Here is a 15,442-nt window from a genome sequence, read left to right as displayed (position 1 = left end):
TTAAGCACAGTAGGTTACCTACTTACAAGAAGGGCATCCAGTCCCTCTGGTGACAGTTTTGTTAAGGATTTAAATCATCAGCATAGGCTTAGAACAGATTAATGCAGAGCTCTTTGACAGTACTGTGTGAGAGAAAGTATTTTAGAAAGTACTAACTGGGAAAGTTACTAATGCCGAAGGACCTACTCAGAAGGAGGGCTCTATCCAAACAAACAAAAAGTTAATTAAGACAAGCAATAGATAACCAATATACAAAGCATGGCACAGACCACCACAACCATTTCGGGGCTAAGGAAGGCAGTGGAGGTTGGATGATAAAGGAACTTTGTATAATAATGAATGTGAGATTAAATATGTATTGAAGTCATTAATGGGCTTTCCAGATGGCTCAGTGGTAAAGAATATGCCTGCCAATGCAGGGCATGCGGGTTCGATCCCTGGATCCCTGGGTCAGGAAGATTCCCAGGAGAAGGAAATGGCAACCGACTCCAGTGTTCTTGCCTGGGAATCCCATGGACAGAGGAGCCTGGCAGGCTGCAGTCCATGGGGTTGCAAAGAGTTGCATATAACTGAGCACACATATACTAAGTACATTAGTGATACTTAGTATTAATTAGTAAGTACATAGGAATACACACTGCTAATTTTTGTCTTTTCATTGTGTTCATTGGAAAAGGCCCTAATGCTGGGAAAGATTGAGGGCAGAAGGAGAAGAGGGCGACAGGATGAGATGGTTGGATGGCATCTCTGACTTAATGGACGTGAAGTTTGAGCAAACTCTGGGAGATGGTGAAGGACAGGGAAGCCTGGCATGCTGCAGTCCATGGGGTTGCAAAGAGTCGGACACAACTGAGCGACTGAACAACACAACAACAGTTTTTGTCAGGCAGAATACAGAGTTAAAAATAGGTAAAGCTGCTCTCCTATTTCTGATGCACCTTCCCCCTTAACCATCCAAAGAGAGATAGTGACCTCTGATCTTTACCCCATAGAGGTGATGTCACTGCCCTTTGCTCTTACTGAATTTATTTCACACCAGTACTCTAAAATCTTAAGAAACCAAATATAGTATGAGGCTGAATTCTCAGGATGTGGTTGGAGTGTGTTCAAGGATACAGATGTTCTCTGAATGACCTTTTCACAAAATTAGCCTTCTGAAGGAGAAAGCTACCTGTCAGAGGTAAAAATGAATTGCTAAATTCCAGTGTGTCCATAGGAGTTTCTGGCCAGAGTGAGGCAAGGTGGTCTTCAATTAGTGTAATGCTCAGTTGCTAACTCATGTCCGAGTCTTTATGACCCATTGACGGTAGCCTGCCAGGCTCCTCTGTCCATGGGATTCTCCAGGGAAGAATACTGGCGTGGGTTGCCATTTTCTTCTCCAGGGGATCTTTCAGCCCCAGGGATCGAACTCACATCTCTTGTGTCTCCTGCATTGCAGGCAGGCTCTTTACCACTGAGCCACCAGAGAACATCTTCAGTTAGATACTGATTTGCTCGGGATGCCTTTCTAGATACTCTGTCACCCTAGAGCATATTGTTTGATACTTCTGTTGTTCAAGCTCACGTCTACTTTTGTCACCCAGTGAGAAACTATAGTGAGATGAGATGATAATTTTGCCTTTGGGCTTTGTTGCTTGAACTGGGTTTGTCTTGTCCCCTTTTTGAACATTTTGTGTTTAAAAATCCTATTTGGTGAGTAAACCAAATAGCTTTTCGTGAAAGACCAGGTTGGGAAAAAAATGAACAGTTTAAACACCCCCTAAAAGGATTTATTTTTTTTAAAAATCACAGCTCACTATGGAAGCATATGATATTATTTTCATACATGTATATGTAAAACCAATTTTAAAAAAAAGCTGTTGTAACATGAAACCATCATCTAATCAGTAGGTTCACCAGTGCTTCAGCCTTCTCCAAAGTTTTTCAAAACCTCCTCTGGTTCTCAGTCTCGAGGCCCAACACAAAGGGAGGATCTTGTAGATTTTGTGTTTTCTCTAGAGTTCAGTCTTGAGCAACTTGAGAGCTTTCTTCATGTTGTCAAGCACTAATAGAGAAAAAAGTTACAAGAGTCAACACATCATCAGAATTATATTAATAGTTATAGTTTATCCCTAAACTCTAGTATTCTATTTCTTATTTTAATAGGTGCTGTTTTATCATAGGGTGAATAGTTGGTAATCTTGTAAATTTTTTCTAAAAGTATGTGAAATGGCTTTCATTATAATCCAGATCTCTTCCAATGTTTATTAAATTCCTTTTCTACAAGGCATGGTGATATTACCTGTGCAGAATATCTGCCTTTAAGGAGCCCAAAGTTAAGACTTAATAGGTTAAGCTTTGGAGAAGGCGATGGCAACCCACTCCAGTACTCTTGCCTGGAAAATCCCATGGACAGAGGAGCCTGGTGGGCTGCAGTCCATGGGGTTGCTAAGAGTCGGGCACGACTGAGCGACTTTACTTTCTCTTTTCACTTTCATGCATTGGAGAAGGAAATGGCAACCCACTCCAGTATTCTTGCCTGGAGAATCCCAGGGACAGAGGAGCCTAGTGGGCTGCCGCCTATGGGGTTGCACAGGGTCGGACACGACTGAAGTGACTTAGCAGATTAAGCTTTATACTATTATCTCAAGAATGTTCAATACACTTGGGATGTGCATCCCCTGGTTCTCTCAGCACTCATTGGAGGCATTGCTAATGGACTGGGACGTCTTTCCTGCTGCTGGACATGACCTCACAATCCTTCTCAAAATAACGTTCTAGGTCGATGCCACCCAATAGAAAGTTCTGTGATGATGGAAAATATTCAGTGCTTGTTCATTAAGTACTTTAAATGTGGTCACTGTGTCTGTAGATTGAAAATTTTTTTAATTTTCATTTTTAACTGTGGGATAATTGCTTTATAATGTTGTGTTGGTTTCTGCCACACAACAGGGTGAATCAGCCATAAGTATACATGTGTCCCCTCCCTCTTGAGCCTTCTTTCAACCCCCACCCCAGCCCACCCCTCTCAGTTGTCACAGAACACCGAGTTGAGCTCCCTGTGTTATGCAGCAACTTCCCAATAGCTATCTGTTTTACGCATGGGAATGTTTATGTTTCCAGGCTGCTGTCTCCATTCATCCCGCCCTCTCCTTCACCACTGTGTCCACAAGTCTGTTCTCTGTGACAGAGTCCTCTATTCCTGCCCTGCAAATAGGTTCACCAGTACCATTCTTCTAGATTCCATATATTTGTGTTAATATGCCGTATTTGTTTTTCTCTTTCTGACGTACTTCACTGTGTGTAACAGGCTATACATTCATTCAGCTCACTAGAACTGACTCAAATTCATTCCTTTTTATGGCTGAGTAATATACCATCATATATTTGTACCACAACTTCTTTATCCATTCATCTGTTGATGGGCATGTAGGTTGCATCCAGGTCCTAGCTATTGTAAATAGTACTACGATGAACATTGTGGTACATGTGTCTTTTTGAAATACAGTTTTCTTTTGGTGAATTTTGTTTAATTTTCATTAAAGTTACTATTAAACAGCTCCATGTGGCTAATGGCTGACAAATTGGACAATGCCGGTCTATACAGTCATTAGTCATTGAGCAAATTGATCCTTAGGACAAGCCCAGTTTTCTTCCCAGAAGGACTAATTACATGTCACAGCTAGGTACAGTCTCCCATTGAGGTTCTTCTGCCTTGAGTCTCAAACTTTTTTTTTTTTTTTCCATTTTATGGCAACCCCAGGGGAATTCAGTATCTTGGCAACTATTTGGAACCATCTTTCTTACTGATCTTTAAAATTGAACTCAAATTCAGCTATAATAAGCTGGACTAAATGATTTTACTTTTGTTGTTTGGGAAAAAAAATTAACAAAGCATGCAGATTATTACTATTACCCTGGTACTCTTACTATTGTACTCAGTTTTGTGGTAGAAGGAGTTATTTGTGCTGAAGAGAAATGTGAAAAGCAGGTAATATGGTCCTAGGATCCTCCTGGAGGGAAAGACACCTAATGTAAATAATTCTTCTTTGAGGTTTTAAAAAATGAGATCAAAATGAATGTGATTTGATGGAGAACACAAGACTGGACATGGTCAGACTGTTTCTCTGGAGTCTCTGAGCACGGCTTTTTTCCCTTCCCAATGTAGATTCTCTACCCATCACAACAGCAATTCTATGGATATTCCAAGGAGGTAACACTTACATAGAGCTGTGTCTGAAGGTTCATAAGCATAGAGACGGTTTGAGTATCTTCCAGTGATGTCAGCTCTAACGGTCAGGGATGGGTCTACAAAGAAAAAGCCAAAAGGAGTGAAGTATTGTGTTTCAAAGGAACCTCTTTTGCAGAGGAAGCCTATGTGTTTATTTGCATCCCATGAAAGCCTACATATTTATTCACATCCCATGAAAGGAACATGATGTGTCCTGCTGTATGGGATTCTCCTCCATCCAGTCTGCAACCCAGCTGCCGCAGCTGGTACCCAGAGCCAAACTGGGAGCATTCAGTAGCCTGGCAGTGGTATTTGTGGAAAAGGTTACAAACTCTGTTGTTCTGTCTATAGCAGCCTGAAAGCAGGGTAATATACATTGTTGAAGTGGTGTTTTGTTTTTGGTGAAAGCAATGGCATTCTCTACTAAAGAATTATTTTAAACTTTTGAAATGATTATGTTATAATTGAAATATGTTACCAAGAGCAGCCTAGATAATTAGAAACACACATCAAATGATAGTTTTCCAAACCAAAGTTTTTTTTTTTTTTTTTAATGAATAGAAGAATGCAAGGTCTTAAGAGCAGCCAAGGTAAAATAATTGTGTATTGTCCTCTATGATTTTTTTTTTGCTTTATTGTTAACAAGCTACATGTTAAAAATAGAGATTTGAGAGTCCCTTATGTATATATTCCTCTAGGTTTAAGTCTTTCTATTTTTCATGTTTTACATTTAACTTGAAGTTATCAATTAGTGAGGAAAAAAAGGTATAAACAAGATACATCCAAAAGGCAGGTATTAAGATATACAGAGGCCTAGCAGCCTTTCCTTAAGAGAGTGGTTAAAGGAGCCTGTGGCCCATTACCTGAGAATTAGATGAAGAGGACACATGAAACCCAGCCTCTTGCATGCCAAGTCTGTCTGTCACTGGTACTCGATGGACAATCCCTGTCATTTCAGAATGTTGGACTGGGACCAGCAGATGTAAATTACAGGAAACTGACATGTGTTTGCTCAAGAAAGACTTAAGATCTACTCTTACTTCTGCCTGGTGTACACACAGGGTCTCACCTTCATAATATATTAACGTAAGAAAAGCTTTTAAGTCTCCCAACCATTGGCTCACAATCCGTGGCTGCCCAGGGAAGTCACCTGCAGAGCGTTCAAAGACTGCCACCAGCGTCCCACCCTGTGAGATTCTAATTTAACTGGTTTGAGATGTAGCCTGGGCAACTTGATTTTTCAGATCTTCCAGGCAATTCTAACACACAGGCCTCGTGGAGAACTACTGAGCTGGAAGAGCAAGCTGCCTGGGACCTGGTTCTTATGACCAGAGGAATTGGACAGGGCTTAAAATGCCCTTGGGCTTCCCTAGTGGCTCAGACAGTAAAGAATCCGCCTGCAATTTGGGAGACTTGGGTTCCAGCCCTGGGTTGGGAAGATCCCCTGCAGAGGGGCATGGCAACCCACTCTAGTATTCTTGCCTGGAGAATCCCATGGATAGAGGAGCCTGGTGGGCTATAGCCCATGGGGTCACAAAGAGTTGGACATGACTGAACGACTAAGCACAGCACAGCAAACTGCCCTTAAGAGGAGCAATGAAGAGAATTTCTGCACAGGGTGTGGCTCGATAACCTCTAAAGGCCCTTTCAGTGGGTAACAATAGCCCTGTGTACGAGACAGCAAAAGAGACACTGATGTATAGATCAGTCTTATGGACTCTGTGGGAGAGGGAGAGGGTGGGGAGATTTGGGAGAATGGCATTGAAACATGTATAATATCATGTATGAAACGAGTCGCCAGTCCAGGTTCGATGCATGATACTGGATGCTTGGGGCTGGTGCACTGGGACGACCCAGAGGGAGGGTATGGGGAGGGAGGAGGGAGGAGGGTTCAGGATGGGGAACACAGGTATACCTGTGGCGGATTCATTTCAATATTTGGCAAAACTAATACAATATTGTAAAATTAAAAAAAAAAAAAAAGTAAGGATTCTAAATCTTCTAAATCCCAGCAAGACCAAATCTGTAAGATTAGCCCTGGTTCAACCTTGTTCCTTTCCTCCCTTCACTTTTTCTCTCTATTTTGTAGGTTAGTGTGAACATGGACGAATTACACTTGGTCAGCTTCCCTGCTGGCTCAGAGGTTAAAGTGTCTCTCTGCTATACAGGAGACCCAGGTTCGATCCCTGGGTCGGGAAGATCCCCTGGAGAAGGAAATGGCAACCCATTCCAGGATTCTTGCCTGGAGAATCCCGTGGACAGAGAAGCCTGGTGGGCTACAGTCCATGGGGTCGTAAAGAGTCAGACACGACTGAGCGACTTCACTTACTTACTCACTTAGAGTGAGGTGTGCTATATGATGAATTTAATTATGGATTTTTTTTTCCATTTTTTTTTCAGTATCACCTTGATCAAAGTGAAAGTGTTAGTTGCTTAGTTGTGTCTGACTCTTGGCAATCCCATGGACTGCAGCCTGCCAGGCTCCTCTGTCCATGAGATTCTCCAGTCAAGAATACTGGAGTGGGTGGCCATTTGCTTCTCCAGCGGATCTTTCTGACCCAGGGATCAAACCCAGGTCTCCCACGTTGCAGGTAGATTCTTTACCATCTGAGCCACTTTGATCAAAGCCCAACTCAATTCATTTGTTCAGTCATTTAACAAATATTTACTGTAAGCCTACCACAGGGTCATTCTGAAAATATGATGATGAGCAGAAAAAGATCTAGTCTCTGCCACTTGGGGGTCAATAATTATTCAACAATCACCCAGTAAATGCAAAAGTATAACTGAGGAAAGAGTGACCATTGAGAGGAATATGGTGCTAACAAGAACACATCATGGGCTTTGAGCAGGTCTGCGAATGACAGTGATTAGCCAGGTGGCCTGGGGATACTGAGGCAGGGTGGGGGCAGGCAGGAAACGGCACAGGTAAAGTACCAGTAGCAGGAAGGAGCATGGCTCCTTTGATTTTTTTTTTTTTTTCTTTCAGCTCCTTTTCATAACACACCTAAAACTAATGATCAAAAGCATCAGAAAGAAAAATCCAGCACACAAAACAGAAGGATGCCTGATTAAATATTTACAGGCATGATATAATTCGGGGAAATACATTTAAACAATGAATAGGGTACTTCCATCTCAGGTGTTCTTATGGCAGAAAATGAGAAGTTCAAATTAGCAGATGAAAAAAATGTCATGTATGAAAATAGGTAGGAGCTTGCATTTTCTAATGAAAATAGTTTGTGAAACTGAAAGTTAACAGCTGGCCCACCACCCCCACCACCTGCCACCCCAGCTTTGTCATTTCCTTGGCTGTGGGGAAACAACAGGTGAGGGTATGCAGGACAGAGGAAAAGGTGTGGCAGTGTTTGTGTAGGGTTCAGAGTGTGCTTTATCGCATCGTCACTTTTACTTACCAACAAACAAAATCCTGGGCACATACTGGCCATCAGGAGAGAGGTGTTTGTCAGTTGTTTCATACTAAGGATGAAAAAAAGCAACTTTCAGTTTGTTTATCATTCAGTTATTTTCAAACTTGTTATAAAAACATGTCCATTCCTGGACTAAGGACTTTAAAACACTATAAGGCACATCTCTAACACAGAGAGTTTATGATACAGATGTAGAAGCTAGTTACATGCATGAAATAATAAAGAAGCTAGAGGAGAATGTGATGCAGAACAGGAGGTAAAGAGCTGATGGATAAGGAGCCCCAGAATTCAATAAGGGAGAATTTGGGAGGCATATGGTGTTCAGGGAAGGCATCTTGGATGAGGTAGGAGGAAATAGATCAATGAAAAAAAAAATGGAAGTCATTTTTGGAGAAACTACAAAACAAACAGGATTGTCTTGAGAATTCATCTATCATTTTTAAATTCAGAACTTTATTGAGCAGTATATTGCACTTCTCTTGAATTAATGCATGTCTGTTGGGAGATAGGGGCTTCTCAGGTGGCACTAGTGGTGCCCATCTGCCAATGCAGGAGGCACAGGTTCAATCCCTGGGTCGGGAAGATCACTGGAGTAGGAAATGGCAACCCACTCCAGTATTCTTGCCTGGAGAATTCCGTGGACAGAGGAGCCTGGTGGGCTACAGCCCATGGAGTTGCAAAGAGTCAGACACGACTGAGGTGACTTAGCACACACTGGGAGACAGAGAAGGAGAAGGAATATTGGGGATCCAGTGGGTGAAATGTTATGATGAAGGATATGCAGGCACATTGAGTGCCCAGAGTAGGACATTTAACCCTGTCTGCAGGTTCCATAGAACTTTCTGAAGCAGGTGAAGAGAAATCCTTAGAAAATGAATAGGAGTCAGTTACATAGAAAAGGAGGTCATTCTGGGCAGAGGATGGGGGATGATGATACAAAGGCAGGTGAAAGACCTAGCAGTTTCTATAATCAAGTATTTGGATGAGACTAAAGGGTAGGGATGGCTTTTGGATGGCTCAGTGATAAAGAATCCACCTGCAATGCAGGAGACGCAGGTTCTATCCCTGGGTTGGGAAGATCTGGAGAAGGGAATGGCTAAACACTCCAGTATTCTTGCCTGGAGAATTCCATGGACAGAAGAGCTTGGTGTACAGTCCATGGGGTCGAAAAAAGTTGGGCTCAGTGACTGAGCACACATACAAAGGATAGCGATGCTGAGGCTGTAGTGAGAGATGATGCTAGAAAGTTCCTTCAGGGGCAGCTCGCGAGTGGCCTTGCACTCTTCACCAAAGTGTTTAGATTTGCCCGTAAATAGAGAACCACTGGAGGGATGGTAGAAGAACCGTGATCCTGATTTGGTTTTTAGAGTAATTACCCTGACAATCATGTGGAATCAGACAGGATTTACTTTGCAGTCAGAGAGCCACTTACTATAAGCTAGTAAAGTGAAAAACTCTTACACTAAAAGAGCGGTCCTGGATTTACAGGGAAGTGACCAATAGTAAGACTATTTCCAAGTCAGAACCGCAGGCCTTCATGACTGCCAGAGAGTCAAGTCTAGAATAGCACTCTAACGGAGTAGGGAATGGAGAAAAAAGAGCTTTTTGAAAACCTATTATGTTGATAAATTCAGTGTTGAACATACCAAGTTAAAGCTGATTGCAAGATTTCTGAAATTTGGTTGTGGACACAGATTGGAAGCTGTTGTGTATTCAAGGAAGACGGAATTACCAGTGAGCAGGTCTGGATGAAATTGTCCATAGAGAATATAAAATATGAAAAGAGAAGTAGGTCGAATAGAGATCAGGAAGTCACTTATACTAAGGGGTAAATGGAGGAAGAGGAGCCTGTGGAAGGAGGTGAAGAAGAATGGCTGGTGTGGATGCTCCTTGAAGAAGCCCACCTGTCAACCCAGAAAGAGGAGAGAGAGAGAGAAGCCCCGGGGACACAGGGTTATGAAAGAGTTTTCTGAGTTGTTTACTGATCACTTGCCTTTGAAACAGAAGTGGATCCTGTTTCTACACCGAGTAGAACTTATAAAAACAGAAAGCTTTACCATGAAGAGAGGTGGTGATGGCCAATTAGGATAGGGAAGCACTGGCCCACAGCATTCATGAAGTGATTAGATTTGGCCACCCAGAAAGCTGTCTCTTCCGGAGAGAGAAAGGGCACAGAGAGTAAGAATGGGTGGAGAGCAGCCAGGACTGCAGGGGAAAGGGGCACAGCAAGGAATTGGTAAATGACAAAAACTTCCCACTTATTACAGCAACAAAGAAATCCCGGACCACAGGAGAGTGTTATTCAGACAGTTTAAAATTATTAGTCACTAAACAAAATCCCTGAGTTGGAGGATTGCCTGGAGAAGGAAATGGCAACTACTCCAGTATTCTTGTCTGGGAAATTCCATGGACAGAGGAGCCTAGCAGGCTACAGTCCATGGGATGGCAGAGTCGGACATGACTGAGCAACTGGGCATGATGTGACCACATATATATGCACATATATAAACAAAAATGTAGACATGAAAGATAGATGCAAAGGAAAATCTCTTCTCTCTGTAGTCTATGAGATGTGGTATTCGAAACAGATCTCCGTTAAAGTAGTATGATTAAGACATGGGAAAAAGGAACCATCCACTTCAAATACTGAGAGAAATGGTAGTGAGGATGAAGAGCTAACTTACAACTAGATTGAGGAGGACAAACTGCTCTGCCAATCTCTGGATTTCTTTATTTTCAGCAAATGCCTTCTTTAAAGCTATAATGCAAAGAAAAATAGTTAAGCATTCATCTCATCACCAGGTAAAACCATTGTTCTCTGTTAGATTTTAAACTGAACTGTATTTTTAATACAGTATTGAACCCCACCCTTTCTGCAAATGATTAACGAAGAAATATCTAGACTATTGACCAGCCTTGTTTCTACTGAGTGGTTACTATGTGGCAAGACTGTTTCATGTACTGGGAATAGAGCAGTGGGAAAAAAATAAAATGTGCTTTCTTCATAGGACTGAAATGCTTGTGTAGGAGACAGATCATAAGCAAGTAGTTTTATGTGGAGATAAGCACTTTGAAGAAAAATAAAGCAAAACAAGAGGTTTAAAAGCTATAGAGTGTTCAGGGTAGACTTCTTTGAGGAAATGACATTGAAGTGAGAGGCAGATGCGTTCAAAGATATTAGGGATGCATCCTAGGGTAGCCAGGTAGGTGCCTGTCACAGATCTAGGCAAGATCTCATCTAGGTTTGGACCAGGGCAGTAGTAGTAAGGTAGTAGGAAGTGGCTGCATTTGGGAAGCAGCTATGTAATATATGGGGCCCAGTGCCTGTCTCAGAGGTAAAGTATCCACCTGCAATGCAGGAGACTTGGGTTTGATCCCTGGGTTGGAAAGATCCCCTGAAGAAGGAAATGGCAACCCACTCCAGTATTCTTGCCTGGGAAATCCCACGGACAAAGGAGCCTGGCAGGCTACAGTCCATGGGGTCACAAGAGTCAGACAGCAACTAAACCACCGTCACCAGTGCCAAATGAAAATATGGAGCCCTTTGTTCAAAAATTACTATGACTTTTAAGATGACAACAGCTGATCTTTACAACAAGCACAGGAGCCTTCGAAGCACTGTGTCCTGTGTGATTGCACAGGTGGTGGTTGCAGGAGGCTGGTGCTGGCCTTTGGACATACTGTGAAGGTAAAGCTGTGGTATTTGTTGATGTATTGAATGTGGGATAAAAGACAAAGCAAGAAATCAGGGATGAATTCTAGAGCTGGTGTTTTCAAACTGTGAGCCAATGGTTATCACAAAATGTGGAAATATTTGAAGTTACTTCAAAATATGTGTGTACTACATAAAATATTCTTTTTAATTCAACTGTGCTGGGTACTAAGGGTATAAAGATGAGAGATCTAGACCCTCCCCCTAAAGCTATAAACCTATAAAAGAAATTATATTTAGAAGTATAAATTACCTTGACTGTGTGGGCATTCATCCAAGTGGTGAATAATCATCAAGGGTTTATTGCTTCAAAAGACAAAGAGATATAGGATCATGTTTAATGAGTAGAATTTTGTGGGTCACTAAAGATCGCTAGATGGCTCTCTTGAGAGCTTTGAGAGAGTTCCCTAAAGCTTGTCTTTACCTTGTCTTGGATTTATATAAAGCTTCTTCATATGTCTGGGTCCAGATGAGTTGGTCCCCCCAACCTAGAACAAAAAAACCCAGTGTATCTAAAACTGTTATGTTTTCAGACCCAGAGCTGTTGAAAAACAGTTGTAAAACGGGGATCATTATATACTTGATACTAAAGAAAAGCAAAAACCTCCAGAGAAAACAGAAATAATGGTAAACTTTGATAAATGTAGAAAGAACACGTACAAAAATATGTTCACACAGATCTCAGCTCTGAGAGTTAAATCCTTCCCAGTTAAGTATAATAGGAGGCCAATGAGAATGTGACTCCTACCTCTGGAGAGGGTCTGGGGCAGTTTGAGTTGAGAGTCCTTCGTGTCCTTCTTAGCTCCTGGTTTGACTGTGGTGTCTTTGGCCAGAGTGTAGGAGAGGGCCACCAGCAGCAGGAATGCTGACACTGGAATCTTCTCCATGGCAAATCTGATATGGAAAACAAATTAGCAAGAAGCCAGTAAAACAAAAAGAAATTAGAAATTTTTCAAAATCTTTAGGTTGCAACACAACTGTGGAACACGAGAATTGAGGCTTAGATGGGATTGAACACATGCAATTGGAGTGAAAAATACCTTCCACAGAACTTTCCTAAGAATGCATAGTATAAATTTCTATCTATCCACCTCTATATAAGATCTGTATAGAAAAAAATTATACTGATGAAGATCTCCATAGAAATATACAATGTAGAAATAGATACAGATATATTTTAAGAAAATAAGGAGATAGATGTATATATTCTTACAGTTAAAGGAATTTGCTTTTAAATTTTATATTTTTCTAAAAAACTTCATAGTAGAAGACAACCTAGGGGTTATATCCTCTTTCCCCACCTCCCCAGTGTCTCATTTTGTAGATGAAGAATCTGAAATTCAGAGAAATGAAGACCAATGAGATGGGCATAGAACCAAGGCTTTTGGATCTTGCCATTTTGCAGTGCTGGCTCCCATCTTCCCATTTGGAAAAAGTTGCCTTAAACATACATATTTCTTTAACATTTTGTTAAAATGGGGACACTGCCGTTGAAAAATAAGATCCGAGTGAAATGATGTATTTCATTTAGAAACTACCAACTTTATCTTTTAACTAAAGGTTTGCACACACACAGCTCTCTCCCTACTGTAACATTTACTCAAACTCTAGCTATATTGGTTCTGAACTGGTTAAAATACATCAGTGGAACTTTCTTCCAGTGAACTAATTGTTTGACCCTTAGTGTGGGCCTGTATAGGTAGGTGGTTGTACACAAAATATTTCTATTTTATCCCATAAAATATTCTATGGGACTCATCACACAGAGAGACCAACCTTGTGAATGTCTCTGTTGATTTTTTTTTCTTTCCAGTATTCCAAATTTAAATATCAGGAAATGTTGTACTATTTTGAAGCAGATGCTTTTGAGTGGGAAAGAGAAATAGCAAGGTAAGGTCCATGAGTGAGTGAGGAAGTAAGCGAGCTAGCAAAGTGAATTGCACTAGCAAATCACTAGGGCTATCCAGGGACCATGACATGCAAATCTGTTAGTAAAAGCTTTGTAAATGCTAGTAAAGCCAAAGACTGAAATTGGTTAAAAAGAAACACCTAACTCTAATATTGGTGTGTTTCAAATTAAATGAACTCTGCAAGAGAAATGGGATGGACCATCAATGTTCAGTGTTTTTAAGGGTTAAACTTTCTCATATTCTGATAGCTTGAGGGAAAACCTGTGTTAAGCATTGATGTCATGTCCCACTCTTTTTAGACCCCTTGGACTGTAGCCTGCCAGGCTCCTCTGACCATGGAATTTCCCAGGCAAGAACACTGGAGTGAATTGCCATTTCCTTCTCCAGGGGATCTTCCCAACCCAGGGATTGAACCCACATCTCCTGCACTGACAGGTGGATTCTTTACCATTGAGCCACCTGGGGAAGCCCTTGTTAAGCATTAGCCAATTAAAAAAAAAAAGGTATTGCTAAGTTACCAAATCCAGATGATGCCTTGTATTAATATGACCAATTATTGTCTATGTCATAGTATGTAGTAGCCAGGCAATGTCTCACAAAAAAGACATAAGCAAAAAACAGGGATACACTGTCTTCATTTTCAATATTCATAAAGATACAGAAATGCCAGTAACAATTTTTGTATCCAGTATTTTGCACAAGCACCCCAACTGTGCTACAATTCTTCTAGCCTTTTTGTTACAAAGACTTCTTTTTCATGTCAACAACACTAAAAACCAAGAACCCTTATGTGAGAATAATTACACTATTCAGGATTATGGTTGATTCAGAAAATATCATGCAAGTAATGACTTGAAATTTATCGACAAACGTTTGACTTTATATTTTACGTATGGCAACAAATGTATATTAGCAAAAAAAAGTAGTAAACAGGTGGTGAAGTATTTATGTAAGTCACTGACAATTCTTGTGCAAGTAGCCATTAGGACCTCCTGTTATAGCTTTGCAGCTTTCAGATTGGAACTATTGATACCTTATACATGTTTTATGGCAGGGTGACTCAAGGGAGCCGAATATAACTCCTGCTGTACAAACAGGATTTTCTGAGATTCACTGTACTGTTTTCAACACATCAATTTTTAGTCCTGAATTGACTGTGATCTGCATATTGCATGCATAAACCACCTCAAAACAGAAAGCTAACCATGGAGGACATTGATAATTTGGAGACACACACACTATGAAACGAGCACTTTTCACTGGTCATTATATCTCTGTCTTCATCAATGAATGCCTTGCAGGAGGTTTCAGTGTCCTTGTTCATAAGGAAAGTAACCAGATCTTTCCTTTTACATTCTGTCTTATGAATTTAAAGACTGAATAAGCAACAAGGATATCTTTATATCAGACACAGAAGGAAAGCTATTTCCTGATTTGCAATAATATTCTGATCTGTAATCCCCAGCAGCTAATCCGAGCTGACGTTTCACAGTCCTGCGGGTCTTTGCTTTGCCAGTAAGAAAGAAGCATTAGATGGTGATCAGGGCTCAGTAACCAAGACAGGAGACCCTGGGCTGTGTGTCAGGCTTGAAAACTCCAGGAGTTGGCTCACTCTTAAGCCTCTTGTTTTCTGGGGGAGAAAGCATTACCTTGAATCAGCTCAGGAACATCGCTTCACAGAGAGGTTCCAGGAAGCCTCTGGTGGAAATTCCATCAATTCCCTCTCCAAATCCCATTTTGCTGCTCCTGGAACTGCCCCACACTCCTCTGCCTGTGGATTGCCTACACCTTTACATGGTAACCAGAGGCCAAAGCTCATTCTAACAGGTGCCCGTCTAACAATGCTGTCAGGAGCCTTACCTGGATCTCCCCACCCACCTGTCTGTGTGAGCCAGGCGGCCTCGATGCAGTCCAAGCTTCCTAGTATGCTGGCTCAGCCCACGCCTCTATTTATGCGCCTGGGCACACCTCAATCCCACCCACTAATCCTGTATTCACACGGTGGAGACTCTGAAAGGAACTTTTCTTTCCCCAGGTCTTCCCTGGGCTAAAGAGTTGCCTACTTTTTAAAATAATGTTGCAGAGGGAGTACTGTTCAGTATGCATGCCTTTAACTCTTTGTGAAAGCATATTGTTAAGAGATTTGAGAAAGGTGGGCAGAGTGCCAAATCCAGGTACG

General features: G+C 41.4%; 1 protein-coding gene across 3 annotated transcripts; it reads right to left on the bottom strand.

Moving 5' to 3' along the window:
• Positions 1-1,696: 1,696 nt before the first annotated feature.
• On the bottom strand, positions 1,697-15,182 carry AGR2 (anterior gradient 2, protein disulphide isomerase family member). Of its 3 annotated transcripts, none has more exons than XM_014478694.2 (8): positions 14,913-15,066; positions 12,102-12,247; positions 11,778-11,841; positions 11,607-11,659; positions 10,326-10,399; positions 7,627-7,690; positions 4,204-4,287; positions 1,697-2,044 (listed from the first exon to the last, which is right to left on the bottom strand). In XM_014478694.2, exons 2-8 carry the CDS (start codon positions 12,238-12,240, stop codon positions 1,995-1,997), a joined length of 528 nt encoding a protein of 175 aa, XP_014334180.2. In that variant the 5' UTR covers positions 12,241-12,247; positions 14,913-15,066; the 3' UTR covers positions 1,697-1,994. The 3 variants fall into 3 exon arrangements, with proteins under 3 accessions (XP_014334180.2, XP_005897436.2, XP_005897437.2); XM_005897374.3 differs by lacking the exon at positions 14,913-15,066 and adding an exon at positions 15,124-15,182 and having other exon boundaries at positions 1,698-2,044; XM_005897375.3 differs by lacking the exon at positions 14,913-15,066 and adding an exon at positions 15,142-15,176 and having other exon boundaries at positions 1,698-2,044.
• Between the last annotated feature and the right edge of the window lie 260 nt (positions 15,183-15,442).

Source organism: Bos mutus, chromosome 4 (genome assembly GCF_027580195.1).
Source record: "Bos mutus isolate GX-2022 chromosome 4, NWIPB_WYAK_1.1, whole genome shotgun sequence".
In the NCBI taxonomy this organism is placed as follows: Eukaryota; Metazoa; Chordata; class Mammalia; order Artiodactyla; family Bovidae; genus Bos; species Bos mutus.
Note: the sequence above shows the minus strand (reverse complement) of the source record. Positions and strands in the feature narration are given on the sequence as shown.

Bases quoted from the DNA above. Each gene is read 5' to 3' on its own strand.
- AGR2 (XM_005897374.3), bottom strand. From the start codon at position 12,240: ATGGAGAAGATTCCAGTGTCAGCATTCCTGCTGCTGGTGGCCCTCTCC. The intron at 11,660-11,777 runs GTAAAGACAAGC...TGTCTTTTGAAG, and splicing joins TTATATAAATCCAAGACAAG to CAATAAACCCTTGATGATTA. The intron at 7,691-10,325 runs GTAAGTTAGCTC...TTTCATCCTTAG, and splicing joins TTGTCCTCCTCAATCTAGTT to TATGAAACAACTGACAAACA.